General features: G+C 41.8%; 1 protein-coding gene across 8 annotated transcripts in view; it reads right to left on the reverse strand.

Annotated features, from left to right (window-relative positions):
• The window catches only part of LOC132399425 (trinucleotide repeat-containing gene 6A protein-like), a 162,299-nt gene that overhangs the window by 18,850 nt on the left and 117,990 nt on the right, over nt 1-25,459 (reverse strand). For 7 of the 8 annotated variants that reach the window (XM_059979748.1, XM_059979742.1, XM_059979741.1 and 4 more), the window contains 10 exons: nt 21,351-24,185; nt 18,847-19,053; nt 17,249-17,415; nt 16,361-16,441; nt 15,158-15,206; nt 13,970-14,112; nt 4,767-4,904; nt 3,589-3,735; nt 2,399-2,470; nt 752-959 (listed from right to left, as the gene is read on the reverse strand). In XM_059979748.1, the coding sequence (XP_059835731.1) occupies nt 752-959; nt 2,399-2,470; nt 3,589-3,735; nt 4,767-4,904; nt 13,970-14,112; nt 15,158-15,206; nt 16,361-16,441; nt 17,249-17,415; nt 18,847-19,053; nt 21,351-24,185 (4,047 nt within the window). The remainder of the gene's footprint in view (nt 1-751; nt 960-2,398; nt 2,471-3,588; nt 3,736-4,766; nt 4,905-13,969; nt 14,113-15,157; nt 15,207-16,360; nt 16,442-17,248; nt 17,416-18,846; nt 19,054-21,350; nt 24,186-25,459) is intronic. The other variant, XM_059979746.1, reaches the window with a different exon arrangement.

Here is a 25,459-nt window from a genome sequence, read left to right on the forward strand (position 1 = left end):
AATACCTCAGACCTTGCAAGAAAACACACACGGAATATGTTTTCCCTATACGCACCAGCTTTACAGTATTGCAACACAGGGTTAACAGGCTACTCCATGCCGGAGAGCCTCATAGCAGAGATGGCCTCGTTGAATACGGACTTCATGGGTGGACTGTACTTTTATACAAATCCAGCAGTCTTTAATGGTCATTTACCCAGGTGCCATCCCACAACTAATTAGATTTAGTTAAATCATTTCCAAAGCTTGCCTATGGAGGAAAGTATACAAAACTTCAAAGATCAAACAAGAAAATCTGCACGTGCTGGAAATCCAAGCAACACACAAAATGCTGGAAAACCCAGCAGGCCAGGCAGCATCTATGGGAAAAAAGTACAGTTGACATTTCAGGCCAAGACCATTAGGCAGGACTCAAAGTTGCCAGTTAAAGGGAAACACCTGCCCAAACTTGACAGAACACCATCAGTTTCTCTCTGGGTACATGTGGAGACTATAGGTTACACAAATAATTATTCACCTCTTGGCATAGATCTTTCTTGAGTAGTAAGCTTCCTCCCTGCATGCTGGTGGATGGGTGAGCTTGGCATGTGGCTATTTGCATTACTAAGTGGGGAGTTGAGGAGGCTGTGGTTAAGATTGTTATCAGGTAGAAACATTTTGGGAACAGAACAGTTTAAAGGCACATGGGCAAGTTTAGCAGTTTCAGGCACCATGGAATCAGACCGCCTGTGATTGGGTTGACGAAACCCACCTAAAGGGTAGCTGCTGTATGAGTTGAGCGAAGGTGGCTCTTTTGTCTGCAGCTCGTGAGGGGTAGGGGGCATGAGATTCTCCGGGAAGGGCTTCATGGAGGGCTGATGCATTGGCTGCTGCTGTGATGAAGACTGTTGCTTCAGAAGGCTTGTATCCAGTTGACGGGGGTGTTGCAGCATCTGTTGCATGTTGAGTACACGAGCAGCCTGAACATACAGGGAAGAAAACACATTTAATGTCGTCAGTACATTTCAAAGCTAACATTTAATGGGAATCTCTATTATCCCCCTCTCATATTAAAAACAGGTAATACATATGTTAAGATCCTCAAATCCACACAATGATCATTTGTCATTTCTGGTTCAAAAGGAATTTTTAATGCTGTCAAAACTAAATCTCACCTCTTTTTAACTAAAATGATGGTGATTTGAGTGCTAATGGTAGGTGGTTAATTTAAGCCTGGGTCATTAAATGCCACTGAAAAGATCTCTCTAGACAATGTAGTTAAGATTCCTCATGCCACTATGCACATCAATAGTATCCATTATGTCTTACGGCGATAATTTTTGGGCACCAACTTTGTTCTCGTTCCATACTCACAATAGCACAGGATCAGGAGACACATCTTTCTTCCAATGGAAGTAATCCAGCTATCATTCCTCCAAAAAATTATCAATCCACCCATCCCATCAAAATAAGGGCAGTGCAGGTAATTAATCTTTCCCACACCCAGAATTCAAACATCAAGTCACAAAATGTATGTTTGAATAGGTTATCTTGATGAACAGCTGCTTTAGTGGAAGTTATATGTCGATTGTACAGTCATAGAGGATGGAAACAAACCATTTGAACCACCATGTCCACACTGAGCAGAGGGCACCATTCATATTGATCCCACCTTCCATCATTTGGCTCAATTTTCTTTACCTAGGCGAATTAAATGTGCATTTTACTGGTTCTTAAATGCTGTCAAATGGCCTGCTTCCATCACTTTGTCAGATATTCAGATACTCATCAATCTCTGGGTGGTAAAAGAGCCCCTTACATACCCTCTAAATCTTTTCCTGCTTGTGCTAAATCCACATTCTCTAGATTTATCTACCTCTAACTTGTGAAATAGTTTTCTGCAGTCTAGCCTATCCATATCCCTCATTTTATACACCTCAATCACAATTCAACTCCCTCTCTCCAGTGAAAACAGATCTTGCCTTTGTAAGCCTCTCACACCTGAAACACTCCATTCCAGGAAACATCCTGGTGAATCGCCTATCTAGCACTATTATATCCTTCTCATAATGTTTGAACAGAATTGCAGGCAGTACTCCTGCAGAGGATTAACTAAAGTTTTTATGAAGTTGGGAGCATAATCTCCCAGTTCTTGAACTCAGTGCCTTGAACAATGAAGGACAACATCTGTGTGCATTACTTACATGTTCTGTTTCCTTCAAGGACATTTGGACTCCTACACCAAAGTCCTTCTGCTACTCAGTACTCCCAAAGACCAGACCATTCATGGTGTATGTCCTAAACTCAATGGCACTCCCAAAATACATCCTCTCACATTTAATTTGATTTGAATAAATAGGCCATTTATTAGCTCATTTCACCAAAATATAGACACCTTCAAGGTTCATAATGATGTTACCTGCTCTTGAGACTGACGCATGGGTCCAGACATGTTCCTCTGGTTCTGTGCCTTCTGTTGCTGTAGCAGTCGCTAATATTCAGAATGAAAGTCAAAAATGTAAATTACTTTCAACTAACAAACAGAGGAAGCCAAAATATTTTGATCTACTAGAAGATATTTAGGCAGTATTACACTGGAATGTTGAAGTACCAGAATGGAGCAAGAGGAAGATCTATGCTGAAATTGAAGCTGGAATGGTGTTTGGTATGAAGAGTATTTGGTGCCATAACTAAGGTCTTCCTTGTGTGTCTAAGGCCAAGTAGTTATCATCCAAAGTCCTTACTTTGGTATCTACTTTGAAGAAAATATTTCAAGGACAACTCTGCAAAGACAGTTGCATTAGGCTTTAAGTAACATCATCTTTTCTTCAAGTGCTTTCCATGATGACTGCCACAAAGAATCTCAGCGTATCAAGGGTGAAGCAATAGCTGGTCTAAACAGTACTTTCTGCGGTGGACGGGATGTAAAAGGGAAAAAAAATCACACCTGCCTGACATGTATCAGCTTCTGTGTATCAACTTTTTAAAGGTAGATTGAATAAAGGTACACCATTGGACATTTTTTTTCTAACTGCATTTTATTATCCTGATATTTTCTTTAGGGAATGGAAGCAGAAATATAATAAGGTCTGATAGGACACAAAGTTATTTTCTGTAGAAATATACAGAATATTCAAATTAGATACAACTCTGCACTAACGATGTGAAATCAGCTTAGGTAGCTTTTTATCCATTGACAATACATTCCACTGAGTGTTTCGGGTATATACAGGACACATCAGGCACTTGCATTTTACTTTGTTCTTAAATCCTGCTGCATGGACAGCTGCCTTACCACTTTCAGAAGGCAATGCAGATGATACTGCAGTTACTCTAACACCTGATACCATGAGGAAAAGTGTCCAACAGTGATCACTGAAAGTGATGAGGTTGAACCAATCAGGACACAGACACACTGCAGCTTCCCACTACCAATTTAAATGAGATTAAGCTAACTCAACACAGATCGAGCATTGAACCTAAAATCTTCAGGAAATAAAAATAATGTGTTAATCTAGGATTAGATTAATTTAGGGCTGGATTGTTAGCTTACCTATCCATAGTTTCTATAAAAACATTGGTACTCAAAGCAAATAAATTGGTACCTACCTGTAACTGGGAGATCTGTGAAAGTTGAGACAGCTGGTTCAACTGGGAGAGCTGGTTCAGCATGGCCACCTGCTGGGGGCCAAAGTTCAATAGTGCAGTATTTAGGCTCCCATTGGCTGTTGCATACTTCAGTAATGATGCTGGAACCTTTTAGAAGAGAAGAGAAATGCTTTAAAATGCTTTTTTTAAAAAAAAACATTGCAAGGATTTATTTTGTTTGGATCTAGCCTTTCTATTTTAGTGGCTTATAGAAGAGCTATTTGAAAGCTCACAATACTTAAGACAATTGGAACATCCAAGGTTCAGAGATCAATAGATTTTAAATGCCAATTTGAAACCCACAATTCCTCATTTGCACATTTCCCTATACCCATCAAGCTTGTAGGTGTGCTAAACAGAACCAAAAGAAGCTGCAGAGGGTTTTACAAAGTACCCAGGACACCTTCACGGAACAGTGTCTCAGAAAGGCAGCGCTGATTATTAAGGGCCACCAACATCCAGGGCATGCCCTTTTCTCGCTGTTACCATCAGGTAGGAGGTACAGAAGCCTGAAGGCACACATTCAGTGATTCAGGAACAGCTTCTTCCCCTCTGCCACCCGATTCCTAAATGGACACTGAAGCTTTGGACACTACCTTGCTTTTTAAAAATATACAGTATTTCTGTTTTTTGCACTTTTAAAATCTATTCAATATACGTAAACTGTAATTAATTTACTTGTTTATTTATTATTTTTATTTTATTTATTTATTTTTTTCTCTTGATTATGTAGAGTATTGGACTGCTGCTGCTAAGTTAACAAATTTCACGTCATATGCTGGCGATAATAAACCTGACTCTGATTCTAATTAGTTTGAGAAGCTTGAATTAATAAAGTTCAGCATTAACATTTCATTATTTAATTAGCTAATATAAATAAATGAGTTAGCATATTCCTCAGTTACTTAAACATGTTCCCTCCTTTACAAAACCACTCTTCTTTCTTAATTTAAAACACCTTACAATATAAAACAATCCATCTTCATTGTAACAAGGAACATAAACAATTAAGGACATTTGCTTGCCAGACCAAGCAGTAATTAAAGAAGTTGGCACAGACAATCATTTGGTTCTGATTAACTCACAGAACAAAAGGTTAAAGAATGAAAACAGGAGAGAATATGCCAATCTTTACGTACCTGAGGGGATAATAATGAAGGAGGCACTTGAGCGCGAAGATTAGGCTGAGATGAGTTAAGAGGTTGTGCTGGAGGCTGTTGCATGCCCCTGGCTTGTGCTGCTGCATTGCTGCCGCCAAATATGTTAGGATTGCCATTCTGAAATCAAGAGCATAAGCGGCATCAAAGTACAGATCACAATTTTGCAAACACCCCTACCTTAACAGGACAAAGGCTCCTAGACAACCAAATTGGAAGAGACAAGAGATAACAATACATTGAATGATGGACATCAGTGGGTTGTACTAACACTTCCGATGCACTTCAGCTATTCCCTGCATGGTTTCATTCCTAATTTGTGTTTCCCTACTGTCAGCACCCCTTCTTTAAGTTTCTACTTGCGACTGCTTTTTCAAATATCCACCAATTTCTTCTGTTTCTGCAATGATTACTAATGTAAAATTCATTAAATTCCCATCATACAAAATATGATTTTGTAAGGGAGGGACCAAATGCATGGGGTAAAAGGTAAAACTTATAACAAGAAAAAACTATTCCATCATGACTACAAAAAAAATGAAAGCCACTCATCCTGCTAGACAGGTCAGATTATTTCCCTTTCAATATACAAGGATTGCTTATCACCTCAGATAGAGGTGCACTTAACCAGGTGGTCATCAGTTTGTGAAATATTCTACGGAAAACACTAATTAGGATCTGCACTGTTTAATAACATATAGCACAAGCTGCAAAAAACATCCTTAAATGATCTATACTACTAGACACTAGAATACTGCAGCACAGTACAGGCCCTTCAGCCCTCAAGGTTGTGCTGACCCATATATTCCTTAAAAAAACTACTAAACCCACACCACCCGTAACCCTCTATTTTTCTTTCTTCCATCTTCTGTCCAAGAGGCTCTTAAATACCCCTAATGTTTTAGCCTCCACTACCATCAAGTCATTGGTAAGCAAGTCATTCCAGACATCCATAACCCTCTCTGTAAAAAACTTAACCCTGATGTCTCCCTTAAACTTCCCTCCCTTAACTTTGTACATATGCCCTCTGGTGTTTGCTATTCATGCCCTGGGAAACAGGTACTGGCTAGCCACAGTATAATAAATCTGAGACCCTTTTTTAATTGGATACTTTGAATAATAAATGTTAAACGATACACAGAAAGAGACTGTAGAGGTGTTAAGAATGCTGTTCTTTCAGACAGCAGACATAACAGGAATGTGCAGATGTTCCTTCAGTGCAGATGAAGGGTCTCAATCCAAAATGTTGACTGTCCATTTCCCTCCACAGATGCTTCCTGACCATGTGAGTTCCTCCAACAATGATTAGGAGCTTAGATTCAAAACCTGAACATATGGAGCCACTGCCTGCATACTGTAAATTATTGTGTGAGGTTGACTAGGTTCTGGATAAAACACTCCTCTGTCCTACAGATTAGCTATACTACAAAGTGAAGCCTGTTGGAGGTTCAATGGTGTGTTCCCTCTCAAGTGCTAGGGTCAAGGATGTCTCAGAATGGTTACAGAACACTTGGGGGTGGGGGGTAAGCAGCCAGAAGTCACTGCATACCTTGGCACCAATGGCATAGGTGGAAAGAGGTCCTGCACAGTGATCAAAGGGAGTTAGGAAAGGGACCGAAAAGCAGAATCTCAAAGATAGTAATCTCTGGATTACTACTACTGTCATGTGCTAATCACAGCAAGAACAGAAATACAGAACAGATGAATGAACTGGTGAAGAGGGAACAGGGTTTCAGGGATTTGGATCACTGGAAACTCTTCAAGGACATAGGTGACTTGACAGAGGGCCAGATTGCACCTTAATAGGAAGGTGGGAAGGGAACCAATATCCTGCCTCGGAGAGCTGGTAGGCTTAAACTAGTTTGACAGGGGGATAGGAACAAAAGCACCAGGCCAGAAAGTGGAAGAATTGAGAGGAAGGTAGATGTCATGACCAGGAAGAACAGACACAATGAGACAGATGGGTTGAAGAATGTGAATGTTAATGCTAAGAGTATTATGGATGAGAGTGATGAACTTCAGAGCATGGATCAGTAGATGGAACTATGATGGTGTGGCTATAACAAACTTGCCTGAAGGAGGGAAAGGACTAGATGCTTAATGTTACAGGCTTTTGATATTTTAGAAAAGATAAGAGAAGGAGTTAAGGGGTGGAGGCCATGAGTTGTGTTATTAATCGGGGAGAATATCACAGCTGCACCCAAAGGGAACACAATGGTGGCCACATCCACTGAGTCTACATGGGTAGACCTCAAAAATATGAAGATGTTATCACACTGTTGGGATAACAGTACATGCCACATAGCAGCCACCAGGCCATTGAGAACAGATAGGCAGGCAGATTAGGGAAAGATGTAAAAACAGTTGTTAGAGCAGATGACTGTAACTTCCATAATATAGACTGAGATCTCCTTAGTGCTAAAGATTTAGAGGAATGGAATTTATTAGGTCAAACAAGAGGGGCCATGCTGAACCAGGCATGGATAAAGCATCTGGCCAGGGGCTTGCCTTTCTGGTGGGAGAACAGGGACTAGGGAGAAGTGATTGTGAGTACAAAGGCCACACGAATGAATCTGCAGATGCTGGAAATAAATAAAAACACAAAATGCTGGCAGAACTCAGCAGGCCAGACAGCATCTATGGGAGGAGGTAGTGACGACGTTTTGGGCCGAAACCCTTAATCAGGAGTGAAGTAACATGGAATGGTCGAGGGGGGATAAGAACTGGGGGGAGGGATAAAGTAGAGAGCTGGGAAGTGATAGGCTGAAGGGAAATGGGTTGGGGGAAGGTGGAGAATTATGGGAAATAAAAGAGAAAGAAAGGTAGGGCTGGGGGGAGATTATAGTGAGGAGAGAAAAGAGAGAGAAAGAAAACCAGACTAAAATTATAGATAGGGATGGGGTAAGGGGAGGGGAGGGGAGGCAGGGGTATCAACAGAGGTCTGTGAGTTGAATGTTCATGCCGGCAGGTAGGAGGGTACCTAGACTGGAGATAAAATATTGCTCCATCAACCTGCGTGTGGCCTCATCTTGACGGTAGAGGAGGCCATGGACAGACATATCGGAGTGGGAGTGGTCTGTGGAATTGAAGTGTGTGGCCACAGGGAGATCCCGCCACTGTGTGGTGAACTACATTTATCTGTCTGCACACCCGCTGACTGCTCCTGTGGCTCCTCCCATAGACCCCTGTATAAAGGCGACTGGAGGCACTGCTCCTCCCTCAGTATCCAGGATGTTGTGTGGTGATCTCTTGCTGCTGACGATGCTTCCTTCCAACTAATAAAAGCCTATCTTGACTCACGTCTCCGAGAGTTATTGATGGTGCATCACACTGCTGGAGGACTGAGCACTGGTGTTCGGCGAAACGGTTTCCCAGTCTGCAGCGGGTCTCCCCAATGTATAAATGGCCACATCGGGAGCACCGGATACAGTATATCACCCCAGTTGACTGGCAGGTGAAGTGGTGCCTCACCTGAAAGGACTGTCTGGGGCCTAGGATGGTGGTGAGAGAAGAAGTGTGGGGGCAGGTGTAGCACTTCTTCTGTTTTCAGGGATACGTGCCTGGAGGGAGGTCGGTGGGGAGGGATGGGGGGGGGGGGGGAGAGGATGAATGGACAAGGGAGTCGCGTAGGGAGCGTTCCCTGTGGAAAGCCGAGAGTGGGGGGAGGGGAAGATGTGTCTGGTGGCGGGATCCGTAGGAGGTGGTGGAAGTTACGGAGGATTATATGTTGGATCTGTAGGCTGGTAGGGTGATAGGGCGAGGGCAGAGGTGCGTGAAATACGGGAGATGCGGTGGAGAGCAGAGTTGATAGTGGACGAAGTGAAGCCCTTTTCTTTAAAAAAGGAAGACATCTCCTTTGTCCTAGAATGAAAGGCCTCATCTTGAGAGCAGATGCGGCGGAGGAATTGAGAGAAAGGGATAGCATTTTTGCAGGAGACAGGGTGGGAGGAGGAATAGTCTAAGTAGCTGTGATAGTCTGTAGGTTTGTGGTAGACATCAGTGGATAGGCTGTCTCCAGAGATAGAAACAGAAAGATCTAGAAAGGAGAGGGAGGTGTCGGAAATAGACCAGGTGAATTTGAGGGTGGGGTGAAAGTTGGAGGCGAAGTTAATGAAGTCGACGAGCTCAGCATGTGTGCAGGAAGCAGCGCCGATGCAGTCGTCAATATAACGTAAGAAGAGAGGAGGACAGATACTGGTGTAGGCTTGGAACATAGATTGCTCCACATGGCTGACAAAAAGGCAGGCGTAGCTAGGACCCATGCGGGTGCCCATGGCTACACCTTTAGTTTGGAGGAAGTGGGAGGAGCCAAGGGAGAAATTGTTATGAGTGAGGACTAATTCCGCAAAGCAGAGAAGAGTGGTGGTAGAGAGTGACTGGCTGGGTCTGGAATCCAGGAAGAAACGGAGAGCTTGGAGACCTTCCTGGTGGGGAAAAGAGGTATATAGGGACTGGACGTCCATGGCGAAAATAAGACGGTGGGGGCCAGGAAACTTGAAATCTTTAAAGAGACGTAAAGCATAGGAAGTATCACAGACATAGGTGGGAAGGGATTGAACAAGGGGAGATAAAACAGAGTCGAGATAGGCAGAAATGAGTTCAGTGGGGCAGGAGCAAGCACAGACAATGGGTCTGCCTGGACAGGCAGGTTTGTGAACCTTAGGTAGGAGGTAGAAAAGGGAAGTGCGGGGTGTGGGAACTATAAGTTTGGTGGCCTCCGCTATGTACAGGTCGGCGCGCCAGACGACAACAGCACTCCCTTTATCAGCGGGTTTGATGATAAGGTTGGGATTGTTGCGGAGGAATGGAGAGCAGACTGTTCAGAGGGGGTAAGGTTGGAATTGGAGCAAGGGGTGGTGAAGTCGAGACGGTTAATGTCCCGACGGCAATTAGAGATAAACAGATCCAGGGCGGGTGTAAGTCCTGGGCGGGGAGTCCATTAAGAGGAGGAGGGTTGGAGACGGGAGAACGGGTCATCGGTGAGGGTGGGAGAGTCCCTACCGAAGAAGGAGCCGGCGGAAGAAGAGCTCCACGCCCTGGTGCACGCGGAACTCACTGAAGTGAGGGCGAAGGGGGACAACGGTGAGGCCCTTACTAAGGACAGAGTGCTCAGCTGAAGAGGGAGGAAGGTCAGAGGGGATGGTGAAGACCCAGCAGGGTTGATAGCTCTGGTCCGAGGGGGGTGGGAGGCTGGTGGAGTCAGCAGGGAAGGGGTGAGGTGAGAGGAAGCCAAAGTCCCCGAGGGCCCAGGAACTGGTGATTGATCGTCAGGCTCGGAAAGATCAGATAGTAGCATGGTGGTGGGGGAAAGGGAGACGGCAGCGTGTGGAGGTCCAGCTCGTAGGTCAAGGCTGGGATCCAGCGTGCTAGTGGGGGGAGGGGGGAGATGGCAGCATGAGGAGGTCTGACTGGAAGTTCAAGGCCGGAGTCTCTGAGGGGGTGTCCATGGCCGTAGGAACCTGTGTTGGTGGTACTGGAGTCAGGGTTCGGAATCTGTCCAGTGCTGTGATTGGCAGCGGGTGATTGTGAGTAGCTGTTTTTGGGCAAGCCCATATCTGACACGTGGAGGATGCTTAAAGACCAACTGCACAGAGTTCAGGACAGATATATTCTCATAAGAAGATGCCAAGATAAAGGAATCTTGGACATCAACAGGGATGAATTTAGTCAAGAACAAAAAGGAAATATGGGTAAGATTTAGGAAGCTAAAATAAAATACTGCCTTTGAGGATTATAAAGAGACAAGAAAAGAGAATTAGGAAAGCCAGGAGAGGCCATGAAGTCCTTTGAAAGCAGGATTAAAGAAAACACCAAATCATTCTACACATACATCAAGAACAAGAGGATAATTATGGAGCAGGTGGGATTACTCAGGGATAAAGGAGGGATCATGTGCTTGGACAATATGCTGAGGTCCTAAATGAGTACTTTGCATCAGTAATTACCAAGGAGAAGGATGTGAAGGTTAGGGAGATCAATCTAAAGCATGCTAGTTTGCTCAGGCATTTGAGATAAATAAAGAGATCGTGTTAAAGAACATTATGGTGGGCAAGTCCAGAGGGCCTGATGGGATATATCCCAGGTATATGAAAGAGACAACAGGTAAGGTTGCCAAGGTCTTGTCCAATATCTGCATGTCACTCCAGCCAAAGGCAAGGTTTCAGAGGACTGGCAAGTATTATAATGTTGCTCCATTATTCAAGAAGGGAAATAGGGATAATCGGGAAACTAATAGAACGCTATGTGGGGAAATTACTGGAAAGGATTCTTCCAACATTTGAAAGACCTTAATTAGGAATATTCAGCATGACTTTGAAGGGAAAGTCGACTAAATTGACTGACTTCTTTGAGGAGATGATGAAGGTAGAACTGTAGACGTTGTCTACGTGGATTTTACTAAGGCGTTAAAACAAGGTCCCTCATGAGAAGCTCATCCACAAGATTAGGATGCAAGGGATCCACAATGAAGTGTTGACTTGGATTCACAATTGGCTTGCCCATTCAAGACAGAGGGTAATGATCGACGGGAATTATTCCGACAAGAGGTCTGTGACGAGTGGTGTTCCATAGGGATTTGTACTGGGACCTCTATCCGGATGACCATGTAGTTGGATGTGTTAGTAAGTTCATATGATACGAAGATTAGTGGTGTTGTAGCATACAAGATTGGCAAAAGATACAGCAGGATATTGATAAGTTGCAGATATGAGCAAAGAAATGGCAGATGGAGCTTAACTTGGTCAAATGTGAAGTGTTCTGCTTTGGAAGAACAAATGAAACAGTTTAATGCGCTGTTAATGGAAAGACCCTTAACAGTATTGATGTGCAGAGAGATCTTGATTTCCAAGTCCACAGATCTCTGAAACTGGCTCTACACGGGTTGATTGGGGTAGTAAAGGAGGTATGCTGGCATGCTTGCCTTTATTAATCAAAGATTTGAGTTCAAGAGTCAGGAAGCTTTATAAAGCTTTAATTAAGCCACATAGAGGGTATTGCTTTCATTTCTGGTGCCTCATTATAGGAAGGATGTTGAGGTTTTGGAGTGGATGCAGAAGGAGTTTATGAGGATGTTGCCGGATTAGGATTACATTAGGAAGTAATGCTGAGGCTTTGTAAGGCATTGGTCAGACCACACTTATGAGTATTCTGAGCAGTTTTGGGCCCCTTATCTAAGAAAGGATGCACTGGTGTTGGAGAGGTCCATAGGAGGCTCACAAGAATGATCGTGGGGATGACAAGATTAATGTATGAGGAGGATTTGATAGTTCTGGGGGGCTGTTCTCGTTGGAGTTTAGAAGAACATGGGGGGATCTCACTGAAACCTATTGACTATTGTAAGTCCTAGATAGCATGGAGGAAGTTTCCTTTGGTGGTGAAGTCCAGTTCAAGACGACACAGCCTCAGAATAGGATGTCCCTTTAGAACAAGGGGGAATTTCTTTAGCCAGAGGATGGAGAATCTTTGGACTTTGTGAGGGCAAGGTCAGTGGGTATATTTAAAGAGGAGGTTGATAAGTTCTTGATTAGTAAGGTTGTCAAAGATTACAGGGAGAAGGCAGAGAATAGGGGTGAGAAGGGTAATAAGTCAATCATGTTGGAGTGGTGGAGCAATCGATGGGCCAAATGGCCTAATTCTGCTCCTTCATCTTATAGTCCTATTAAAGGGTATGTGCAAAAAAGGAGTTTATATAAACTTAGGTTGTTTTTACTGGACTGGTTAAGCTGAGCAGAGATCTGATAGGTAGCCAATATCTTTTTCCCAGGGTTGAAATGTCTAAAAGCAGAGGGCATGCAGTTAAGCTGTAGTTCATAGGAAATGTGCAGTGCATTTTTTTAATACAGAGTGGTGGGTGATTGGAAGATTTTGCCTGGGGTGATAATGGAGGCAAATATGATAAAGGTGTTCAAGAGGTTCTTAGGTAGGTACATGACTGCATGAAATGGAAGGATACCAATATTAACTATGAAGAAGGGATCCATTTAAGTCAGGTATTTGACTAAATGTAATTAAACTGGCACAGCATTGTTGGCTAAAGGGCCTGTTCTTGTGCTGTACTGTATTCTGTGATGCAGTGAAGAAAACTGACTAGAGAGTTGGTGTGCATTGGGAATGAATTAGTGGTAAGCCTATTTGTTAAATCTCTGAGCATCATGATTCTAACTAAAAATGGGTCATACCAATGCCCCTTGTGCTATAATGTTCTATTTGTGCATTAGTTCTTACAGACTTATAATCTCCATTTGGTCAATCAGGAAATTGCAAAACAGAGCTGAGTTTACTAGGACCTGCAAGCTTAAGCAACATCCCTATCCATGGAGTTCCCTTTTTTTAAGTGGGGAAAATCAGTGCTATATGATGGAAAGGGACATAAGAAACAATAAAGCAAATATGAGTAGAGCAAAAGTTCACTTCCGGCACATGGAAGGTTGTGAACTGACTCACCTGTCTAACAGAATTCAAGTTTTGCATGCCCAGACCCACTGAGCCAAGAGCCTGATTAGGTAGTGCACAGTTTGAAGGGGGAAGCTTCATGGTTGGTGCAGAGATGTACGTTAGGTTTTGGGGCTCTTCTGCTATAATGCCATCTTGATTGGACAAAGACAGAGACAACTGGGCAAGGGGAAGTCGGGTTGGAAAAGGCAAACATGGAAAGCCGATCAGCAGCAGTAAGGTAGGACATGGCAGAAACAAGAGAAAAGACGAAGGATTAGTATCGATTTGAGATGCAAAGACAGATTTAAAAGGATGGCTACTGACAAATGGGTCTCAATAACATACAAACAAATTGCATTACAAAGGCTGCTTACTACATAAAACAAAGACAGCTGAAACCATAATGAAAAAATCTGGTTAGCAGCTAATGATATGAATCCTCAGAAAACATTAACAATACTGCTCATGTACAAAATCTACTTTTGACTCCCAGTGATTCAAACCTTTATATGAATAAGTGCACATCTTAAAGGGTTGGTATTTAACTCTGGTTCACAATTTTCCAAAAGCTTCTAATTGACACTGGGGTTTTGTCCAGTCTGGAACCCAGACAATCTTGGTGGTCAAAGGTCAGAATCAATTCAATTTCTCATCTCTCACTTGTACCAACTGCTTTCAAAAGTGATGGATTAAAAAAAATACACTCACCAATTCACCTGTCTCTATCACATGGCCAAAGAGAAAATACTAACCTTATCATAATAAGGATTGCGTTCCATGGAAGACTCTTTGGAAATCTGAGGACGAGAAGTATGTCCTTTCCCTAAAATGCCACTATATTCTCCAATATTCATTCCGTGCTTATCCATCTCCATTCTCTTATCTCTTAACATACCTAGAGAGGAGGAAGAAGCAGCAAGGTGATTTAGATTTGGCCAATACTGCTTGACATTAGGAAATAAAGAATAAATACAGATTTGAAAAATATATCTTCTGATTGAGATGGTGAATAAGGCATTCAGCAGATAAGGTGATGAAGGAAGAATTAAGTAGTTAAGATGATATAGAAGGATGCTGGCCTTCATTATTTGGAATTTAAACCGAACAAAATGAAGGTTATGGTACGACTTTATAAAATGTTGGTTAGGCTGCAGCAAGAGAACTGTGTACGGTTCCGGTTGCCATATTATAGTTTAGCTTATCAGATAATTGTGAGAATGTGGTGAGTGTGCATGCAGCCAATCGTGGAGTGCATCAACTGGGCCTATTCTGTATAGGCTTTCGAGTGCATGTATTTTTGTCACCATGCGACTGGTTTGTAGCTCCCACACTGTAAGTTGCATAGTGTATATTGTTACTAACACGACTTAGTAAAAACGTTTACTCATACTACTCCGCTGTAGTTCTTGCTTCATGCAATATGTAATAATAAGAAGGAAGTAATTCTATTACACTGAGGAAGTTCAAAGGAGTTGACTAGCAAATAGCCGGTATGAAATTTTTCAGATATGAAAAAAGACTGGATAGGCTAGGCTTGTTTCCCTTGGACAGGAGGAGGCTGAGGGGGAACCTGATAGTGATATACAAAACTATGAAGCACACAGATAGGGAGAATAGTGAGAAATCTTTTCGTAAACATCTATAACCAGGTTGCATAAGTTTGAGGAAGAAGAGGGTGAGAAAGGATTTGGGGAAATTCTGTTTTCCACGTGAGGGTGGTTGCAATCTGATAGAGAAAGTGATCAAGCTAGGTACTCTCAGAACATTTAAAAAGTATCTTGGCATAACACCAAGGCATAGAGACTATGGAGGAAGTAATGGTAAATGGCAATAGTATAGATGAGTGTTCCATGGCTGCCTGGAGGCAGTGGACAATGGACCTGTTTCTGAGCTATACGGATCTATGGTACAAACTTCAGTTTAATGCTGTAACAACTTACCAACAGGTATGTCCATCTTATTGCTCTTTGTATCTTCAGTAGATTCCCTCTGTAATATGCAGAAATCACCTTAAGTATTCAGAATTTATTGGAAATATTGGTATTGGCATCAGGAGGAGAACATTTCATCCTTGGATCAGTAATGTTCTGCTCTCAGGATCTGGCAGAGTTCTAAGAGCAAGTTACTTTCAACTCTATTATGCCAAGAAGCTGAATGGGAGCTGAGCGGATACTTATGACAGCAAAGTTGGTGCCGGTGGGATCTGATGAGCATGGCATTGTTAAAGAGCACTAAAACACTTCATTCACTGCATTAATACAAATGCACTGGGTTACTGAAGAACATTCAACCATCTCATTCTAATACATTTAAAGCGGTGTAGTATTCATGAATCCCAGGTAAAGGGCACAGCTTAACGAAAAAGCTGGAGAAAATGGAGCGCAGAAAGCAACAATGATAATTAACACTCAGTTTTGCACCAGTAAGCAGATGCCAGCAGGCTCTTCAATTTTACCTTTTTCACAAAGCACTCTGGATGGAGATGAGAGTCTAAAATCCATCATAACCCAACATTTCGATCCACTTTTCTGAGGTGGACAAGGTCACGATCCCAGAAAAGAATGGGCATTGGCCTAATTCAAATTCCTTACAACCACTCTCTCTTTAAGGGTAAAAAATAATATATTGGAAACTATCTGGCCAATACTGGTCTTGCTGAAAGGTTCAAACCATAGTTCAGGTCTGTCTTCCACCTACTAGAGATATTCATCAGGAGCAATGTGTACGCAGGCCCCCAACATTGCCAATGATCCCTCCCCTCTTTCCAACAATCTCTTTGACCCCATACCAGATACCGTAACATTAGGACACGAATTAATGGGATGGAAAACAGCACCCCCCCACCCCCAAGCATTAGACTCCTGAGTTCCCCTGCCACCACATACTGTATGAATCTCATTGTACGGTCTCATCACGCCAGAAGCATCAGTAGCCTTATGCTGTTTACCTTATAACTTGTATCATATATGCACCTAATTATTTGTTAATTTATTTGTGGAAATATTACTTTATGTGTTATGCACCTTGGTCTAGAGGAATATTTTTTGTTTGGCAGTATTAATGTGTACAGCTGAATGACAATAAACTGAACTTGAAAGGAGTGGGGGCAGGGGGAAAACGCACAATTATCAAACTTCACTTACAGGAAATCCAATGTTAGAGAATTGCTTCATTAATTGATTCATCCATATATCATCTTGCTTGTTTCCTCCTTTCACCATGCCCTAGAAGACATTTAAAGTTTAATCACATGCAACACTAACCACAAATAAAACAAAATCTAAACTTTCAAAGTCAAAGTCCTTCATAAGGGAAAAATTATTCAGGTGTTATTCACCACAGACAAGCACTACCAAGAGTAAATGAGATGTGGAAGATATTACTTTTCTTCCTATTGTGCTCACCTTTGTGCACTTCAGGGGGTGTTTGAGGGGAGGCTGGGTACTCAGGTGGCAAAGAAATGCTCCAACATTTAAAAAGGTACAATTGCAACTCCTCAATACCTGAAGCCTGGACTGACACCTTTCCCTATGGTCCTGTTTATTATTTATTGTAATGCCTGCACTGTTTTTATGCACTTTATGTAGTTCTGTGTAGGTCTGTGGTCTAGTGTAGCTTTCTCTGTGTTTTTTTTTGTGTAGTTCAGTCTAGTTTTTGTACTGTGTCATGTAACACCATGGTCCTGAAAAGCGTTGTCTCATTTTTACTATGTACTGTACCAGCAGTTATGGTCGAAATGACAATAAAAGTGACTTGACTTGACTTGCAGCAGAGAGGAGCCAGAAGCAAAAAAAAAAGCTCGGACAAAGCAACATCTAAAATATGACCTGAATTGATTCAATCACTGTGAGGCACTATTTACAGCAATACACTGTCTTTTCTAGTTATTATAAGCATCACTGTTTCTGTAAAAGTTAGTGAGAATGGAGGGATGAGAGTAAAACTAGGTGGGGCTTGAAAACTGCCACGATTATGCACAAACAGCATCTTTAATGTCTACAAATGAGCAACGGGACTGCCTGAAGTTTTACCTTTAAAGCCACTTTTTTGGATGTCCAATTTGAAGAGGAGTTGCTTTCTTGTGAGGTGTTGGTGTTCCACATCACTGAGTCCCCTTCTTCCTCCTCCCAGCTAGAGTGACGAGGTCCTGGCACCAATGTTTCCTCATCACCCCAGCCATCTTGCATAGGTTTGGGACCTGTAAAGAACAGATCACTGTATGCAAACTTTAAGTGGCAACAGCTTTTAAAGTGCAGTTTGCAATTCTCTCCCACTGTCTTTCAAAGTCAACCACTGTGAGAATTCTCTTCCATATTTTGAGCAAGTAATAGAGTTTGAGAGTGATAGACTTGGCACAGGACAGCAAGGTAATATTTACTGAAATTTTTTTTAGAGTGTATATAATTGTTAATTATAAACAGGATGAAAAACAAATTGGTTTAATTCACAAAACAGATAGGCAACCATCTACAGTATGATGGTATCCGACGAAATACGTCCCTGTAACTTTTAAATTTCTATACATTTTTAGCAACATTTATTTTCATAACTGTAAAATTAAACAGGAAGATAAAAGGTGAAGATGATATTTCTCTTGGGTTTTAGTGGTACTCTGCATTCTTAAGAGTTACACAATATTTGATAGTGGTAGGGCCTTATGAAGTGACTACCAATACAAATTCATGAACAACACTAGGGGAATATATAGGAAGAAGACGTTTAATATAAATTGGTGTCATCCTGTATTGTACTGTTTTTTAATTTGTGTTTCTTAAGGTATAAGCTAAGTCTATTTAACAGAAAATCCTTTCATAAATTCCAGTGATCTTTTATGGTTTTACCCATTAGAAATTTTGCCTTGTCAATTGAGGACAATGAAAATTTTTAAAAAGTACAGATACTGTTAGTATGAAATGAACACATAAAGCTGGAAAGCCTAATAAGTTGAACAGCATTTGTAGAAAGAAAAACAAAGTTAATGTTTCAGGTCAAAAACCTTTCACGGTGTTTTACCCAGTTCTGAAGATAACTTTTCAACCTAAAACATCAACTTTCGCCTTCCACTGATGTTGTCTGAACTGCCGAGTGTTTCAAGCATTTTGCATTTTTTAAAAATATAGACAGTTTCTGCCTCATTGCGTGTAAAAGTTCCTTACCCTGTATAGAAAAGTTTGTAACTGTTAAGATTATTTTTATTTGAATTCCATATAGAATCTTTAATAAATATTCATAACTATTTCAGTTAACTGAATTAGCTGGATTACATACTAAATATGATATAGAGCGAATCGTGGGCTAAAGTGCTTGTTCCTGCGCTGTACTGTTCTAGCGCAATGTTAATAGGTGGGAAGGATTAATCAAGGAACTGTAGTGAAAACAACCAATAAAACCATACATACACCTCAATTCTGTATGTTAGTAAACATATCTATGTGTTAAAATGGAGTCCATGCAAATGGCAGAAAAAAAGATGTTAAAAGAACAAGCTGTATACTTGAACTTAACAAATATCAAACAACTTGTGTAATAAAATTAATTAAGGATAGAGCCCTTTTTTCTAAAGCCCAACTGCACAAAATATTACAGCCCATTATTAAACAACACAACTTTTAAACTTAGGAAATTTTACCAGGTCTATTTGGAGGTGGTGGGGCAGCTGGGGTGTTACCCCAGCCAGAGGTACCAGCACTGTCATTAACCGGTTCTCTCCAGCTGGCTCCTGTATCCACAGGTTGCCCCCAGGCCGCCGTTCCATTGTCTACCGTCACAGTTAGAGCAGGTGGTTCTCCCCAAGAGGAGTCTGGCTTTGTCTGAATGGTGCAAGATTCTCCCCAGCCTTTTTTAATAAAAGGAAAACAAAAACACAAAACAATAAACTGCCCAGTTAACATCTCTGTTAACACAAGTCACTCTGCCAATTTGGTGCAAAAAAATGGGAGGATTTACCACTTCATGCAGTATGAGGTATTTGTGTAGCCTGAATACAAGGCACACATGAAAATATTTCTCAAATAAATTATAACCTGCGCATTTCATTCATATCAAATGTACTGAGTCCTTCACAACCATATAACAGTGTAGATTTAAAAACACAGTAACACTACTTCAGTCCTTCTGATACTCCTCCACTCATCGTAAGTTAGACCCTCCAAATATGACTAATGAAAAATAAGTTAGGTTCTAAATTGCAGCTCTTTTTTCTTGTAAATAATGAATACTGATCATGAGCAGGAAGCCAAGGTGTCTGTCTTCTCTTCAACCTAGACAAAGAGACCAAACTGTGGTTTGTCATCAACTAGCTCAAGAATGATCACAGAATAAGCTCTGGTCCTTCTAGGTCTTCTTGATCACTAAATCTTCAGTGCTGCTGTTTGAGATGTTCAGATATTCCTTTCTTCAATCCTCAAATGATACCTTTGGACTAGAGGCTTTTCTTGACACCATAAGAAATTCAGGGATAATCCTTGCTCTTCAGCCAGCCATGCTTCAGTAATCTTCCAATGGTATTTAATATGCGCAATGTAAGGCTTTAGAACACCTGCACTCCCACCTAATGCAGCTCATCCGATTTCCAAATATCAGATCAAGCAAGAAGCTGCTAACAATGATGTGAGAGTCAGAATTTACTGAAAATCCTGTAGATATGGTAAAGTACAGAGCTAAAGCCTGATTAGGCCTGATTATATAACTATGCAGGTTCAATTAACTATATTTTCTTTTGTAAATGAGAATGAATAGAACAATTTTCCGAAGTATGTTGCTGATCCATTGAGCAGCTGAGGAGGGGAAAGAACCAAATTGCACCTCACTTAGCTTCACATTCATTTCCATGGCTCCTAGACATTTCAACAATAGGAGTGACAATCAGCAGCTTGGACCCCATTTCAAGATCATGGCAGTTCTGCATCACAGCTCCACATCCATACATTTCTCGCTCGCTGGATCCCCTTACAAAACAAAAATGTACCAGGCTCAATTTGGAAGGTTCCATGTTCCAACATCCACAGCAATTTTCTTGTGGGGTTTGGGAGGGGATGCATGAAGGGGGTTCTTTACAGGTAGGAAGTGTAGGGTGGAAGGAAGAAGTGTTTAAATTACATTTCATGCCTTTTGATGTCACTTTGGATCTGATGTTCAAGGTAGTGAAAACCCAGAGCAATCTTTCCAACTAATTTTCTAACATGTTAAAATCTTAGATTTGAATCTTGATCTACGATCTAAATTTGACCATAAAGGTAAGTGCATCCAATCTATCCTTAGTTAACCATTTCAGTAACAGTAACATTGTGATGAATCTTTGTTGTAACCCTTCCAAGGTCAAAATATACTTTCAAACAGTTCCTTAAATTCAAATACTTTTTCTAATCATTCAATGAAACCAAATGTTCAAAACTTCATTTGCACACGTTGCAAATATGTTACAAGTCTGCAGCTGCTATTCAGCCAAGCTCAGCAACATGTTTAAGAATCCCATTGAATTCTAGATTCTCAAAATGAGGCAGATTAAGGAAAGAGTTTCAGAAAATTAAATGAACCAATGCTTCCTCCAAAACCACACTGCAGCCCAATGCCACAGATAACTTACTTCTCCAAGAGTTAAGAGGGAGATAAAATGTCATCATTTACATAACAGAGGCAAATGATGAACTAGATTAGCCTGTGTGAAGTAATAAAACATGCCCGAATTTAGCATCAATAAATCTCTTCACATCTACTGCACTTAGTCACATTTGCACATATTATAGGTTTACAATTAGAATTAAAAAGGTTTCTGAGACATCTAATATTGTTAAGTTATTAATATCCACTCCTAAGACACAAATTTATTGGGAAAAAAACACCAAAAACTTAAAAATCACACTGTTGTCCATAGATCTTTAAAGACTTGGTCTTCATCAGAAATGTTGAATTGGAAAAAAATCCAACAATTTTGGAAGTGCATAACAGTCACTTCTGAACACAAATAGCATAATTGTAAAAAACATGCAAAAACACATGTATGCAATCAGCATGTAGCTTCTAATCAAATTACTTTTTAGAATACACAGTACAAAAATAATGCTAGCAGAATGTCCAGTTTCACCTTCTTACTTCTTCGACTTATGAAGCTTCAAGTCAGGATGAATAACTTACCGGAGCTGTTATTCTCCTTGTTTTGAATGGCACTTGGTGGTGGCATTTGCTGTGGTAGCTGCGGCGGGGGCTGTGGTGTCGTTGGTGAAGACATGATTTGTGCCGACTGCTCTGAGCCATTGTTGCTGCTCTGTGTATTTTTGTTCCACATGTTCACACTCTTGTAGTTGTACTTGCTTGGATCTCCCCAAGCAGCGGTACCATCATCAATTTCCATTTTGCGACGAATAGATTCTGGAGAAGGTTCCTCCCAGCCTGTGGGCTCCTCCTCTTTCGATGGTGCTGGCATTGGGCCATTAAGCCACCCCTGGCCAGAAGGTTTATTGGCCCAAGGACTGTTACCATCCTGTGGTTTGTGCCAGTCTGCAGAGTTACTTGACTTGATGGGTTCCCTCCAGTCTTGCGGGGACTGAGCAGGCTTAGAGGGCTCCCCCCAGCCCTGGGGTGACTGTGTGGGCTTGACAGGCTCACACCAACCCTGGGGAGATTGTGCAGGCTTGGATGTGTCCCCCCATCCCTGGGGGGACTGAGCAGCCTTGGTAGGTTCCCCCCAGCCCTGAGGGGACTGAGCAGCCTTGGCACATTCCCCCCAGCCTGTACTATTACTGGAATCTGAATTGTTTCCACTTGTCCAAGTGCCTCGGCTTGTACCTGGTCTCCCAGGTTCATTCCAACCAGGCGCAGACCTTTCACTGTCATTATCCCAACTGCCTGCATCGGTCTTTTGTAATTCCCCCCACTGGCCACTCTTTGAATTCTCTCCCCACCCATCAGTTGCAGACAGTCCCCAACTCTGGTTTGATTTCTGTCCATCAGACCATCCCTGTTTGACCTTTTGTGCATCATTCCACGCAGCTAGCTTTTCTTCTTTGTTACTTCCCCATGTTTGATTGCTCTTTACTGTTCCTGTAGCAGCAGTATTATCCTCCCAACCCCCTTGGCCGCTTGAGCCTTTGGTGTCTCCCCAGCTAGGGTTGCAAGAGACTGTAGAAGGCTTTGGATCCCCCCACCCGGATACTGAAGAGGTATCATTACTGTTTGGGCCAGGCCCATCCCCCCATCCCCCTGAGTTTGAAGTCTGGGAAACACAACATCCCCAGGCCTCTGTCCCATTGTCAGTTTTTCTCTCACTCTTTGCTGAAGGTTCAATGTCCCAGGCAGTGTTCTGTTTAATTGGAGTCTGCCCCCAACCTGTATTGGAAAGGACACGGGGGTCCAAGTCTGTTCTACTCAGAATACTTTGAACCATTCCTGGTTGGTCAGGTTTTCTCTTTTCACCACGTCTGTTATTGCCATCATTAGTTCCTGCGGTGATTCTATCATGACGACTTCCAGTACTTTCTGTGCTCCCCTCACTGTCTGCAGTACCTGATGTTGAAGTTTTGACCCATACGTTGTTCTGTTCACTTGGCTGAGATGCAGAATTTTGATTCTGACCACAAAGAGCATCATCTAGATTTTTCCATCCATTTGTTCCCTTCCTATTACTACTTCCATTTACACCATTACTGGAATGCTGATTGTTAGGCAGTTTGTTCCATTCTCCATTTGAGATCTTAGTGCCAGTGTTTGCATTTGATGCTGGGTTTCCCCAGACTTTTCGAGTCCCTCCAGAGCCTAAACTGTTCCCTGCTCCCCAGTTCACATTATGGGAGTTGACCACACCAGACTCCCATGTGACTCCTCCTCTATTGCTTCCACCATTATTTTTGTAAGAAGAATTTCCAGAACCATTAATAGCAGATTGTGCTAGAGTTGCATTCACAGTGTCACCACTAGCTTGCCCCAAATTACAGCTAGGGCCTGGACATTTTTCTCCAGAGTAGTTAGTGCCAGGTGTACCCCAAGTCGTACCATAAGACCCACTGTTCATTCCCTCACTGATTCCTCCATTGCCAAGTTGAGAAACTGAAGTGCCATTTGTCACCGAAGAGGCCTGAAGCTGAGATGGATTTACTGTGCTCATTCCTAAGGGTACACCCCAGGCCCCAGGCCCTGTATGTTTAGGCAGTTCATTTGTCTGCATTGAACTAGTAGAGTTTGGTAAGCTAGAGGTCAAAGGGTTAGTAGTGTTATTTGGTCCATTCATTTCAGTGTTAAGGTTTTGAGGTTGTCCACTGAATGAAACCTTCCTTGTACCATTCACTTCTGCATCAGGATTCTCCTGCAGCCCTCCCCACGAACCATGAGCTGATAGTCCCATGTTAACACTCTGATTATTCAGCATTTGACCTACAGTGCTACGTTGAACATTGCTGCCAGAACTGCTACCTGGCACAGGTCCTTGCACAGTATTTCCATCATTTTCCAACAAAGGCCAGGCACCTAGGTTGGTATTTGGATTCAAACCATTCTGATTCAATGAACCACTGGACGTGGAACCAATACTGCCCCAAGCATTCAGTTTACCATGGCTGCTTTCTGGTTTGCTATCCACATTTTCTGCAGAACCCTGACATGTGCTTGATATGGAGCCTCGAGATCCTCCCCAAGGCCCATTAATACTACCATTTCCTACATTATTGCTGACATTTCCAACCACAAACTGACTTGAAGAACCACTTCCACTGCCGGTTCTGTTGCCATTGCCATCACTAACTGTGCTCCCCGAAGCCATGGTACTGAGATTCTTCTCTGACCCAGAGCTTGAAGCAGAGTCAATGTCCATGCATTCTGAAGCTAACTCTGGGTCACTGCCAGTGATTGAAGGCCAGGCTTCTTTGTCAGACCCGTCTACAATAACTTTATCCCAATTTGTAGTAGAATCACTGTTGGTAGAGACAGGTCCCCAGTGAGAATTTTCATAATGCGATCCCAAACCACTGTGGTTTAAATCTGTAAAACACAAACAACAATCTCATTTATATCTATTCACTCAGTCACAATAATGATCCAAGTTATTACTGAGCTCAATCCTTCAACATATTTCCGTGTTCACTAAACTATTTGGGATGCCACGGTAGTATTACTGCTCAAGGCATTCCAGAGTTTGGAACTCTGTGAGGAGTTTGTATGTTCTCCCTGTGGAATGCATGTTTTCTCCCTGGGTGCTTTGGTTTCCTCCCACAGTCCAAAGATGTTTTGGTTAATAAGTTAATTGGTCATTATAAACTGCCCTGTGATTGGGTTAGGGTTGGCTGGGACAGCATGGCTTGAAGGGCTTATTTCATACTGTATTGCAAAATAGATTTTAAAATTTCAGACAATGAGAAAATACCAATAACTATTTCTAATTTGCTGTTTGACAAAACTAAATGCGGAATGGAGTGAATGAAATAACAATGTTCTGCAATAGTGCCCATTTACAGGTAGAGAAGTACTACTAAAAATGTCCTCAAGGGAAAATGATGACTCGTCCACTGCAGTTGAAAAAAACGTGTTTATAACTCAAAAATATTAAAGGGATACTTTGACTCCTGAATGGCTCAATCCTGTAACAATAATTTCTCAATTAAATGGTTAGCACCAATATCCATGCTCCCTCTCCAACAATATATCAATGCAGAATATACTAAATGGTAGACAGCTAAACCAAAGAATCTTACACATAAATCCTGCTCTAGGCTACATATAATTGATATTAAAATAATAAGTGAAAATCAGTTGTGAATACAAAAGTATACTGCTGGCAAAGCAACTCAAATATTTCTTTAGATTACTTGTTAATAGATCTGCTCAGAACATATCTGACACAATGCTAAAAATGTAGTGTCCTCGGCATACCACAGCACACCTCAATCATGATTCATGAGCAACAGCGTGGTCAGGTAGGAGCCACCATACCCATCTTTGGTATCAAATACATGAGTTAAGAACAAAATTTGGCAAAACCTGAACTTAATTGAGGAACATTTGAAGATAATTAAATGAGCAGATAACGTAAATTTGACCTGTTATTCTGCAAAAAAGAACATTGATTAAATCAAGTACAATGTACAAGAGGTATCCATTTTCCATACAAAAGGCAACAAGAAGTGAAATTCAGTCAGAATGATGTAAATCATCACTCTATATTATAAAATGACAGGGACTTGGAATTGTAAGTCTACACCTGGTCTATATTTTGGACTTCCCAAGACAATACCACCGCACAGCTGCTAAACTAGCCT

Source organism: Hypanus sabinus, chromosome 9 (genome assembly GCF_030144855.1).
Source record: "Hypanus sabinus isolate sHypSab1 chromosome 9, sHypSab1.hap1, whole genome shotgun sequence".
NCBI lineage: Eukaryota > Metazoa > Chordata > Chondrichthyes > Myliobatiformes > Dasyatidae > Hypanus > Hypanus sabinus.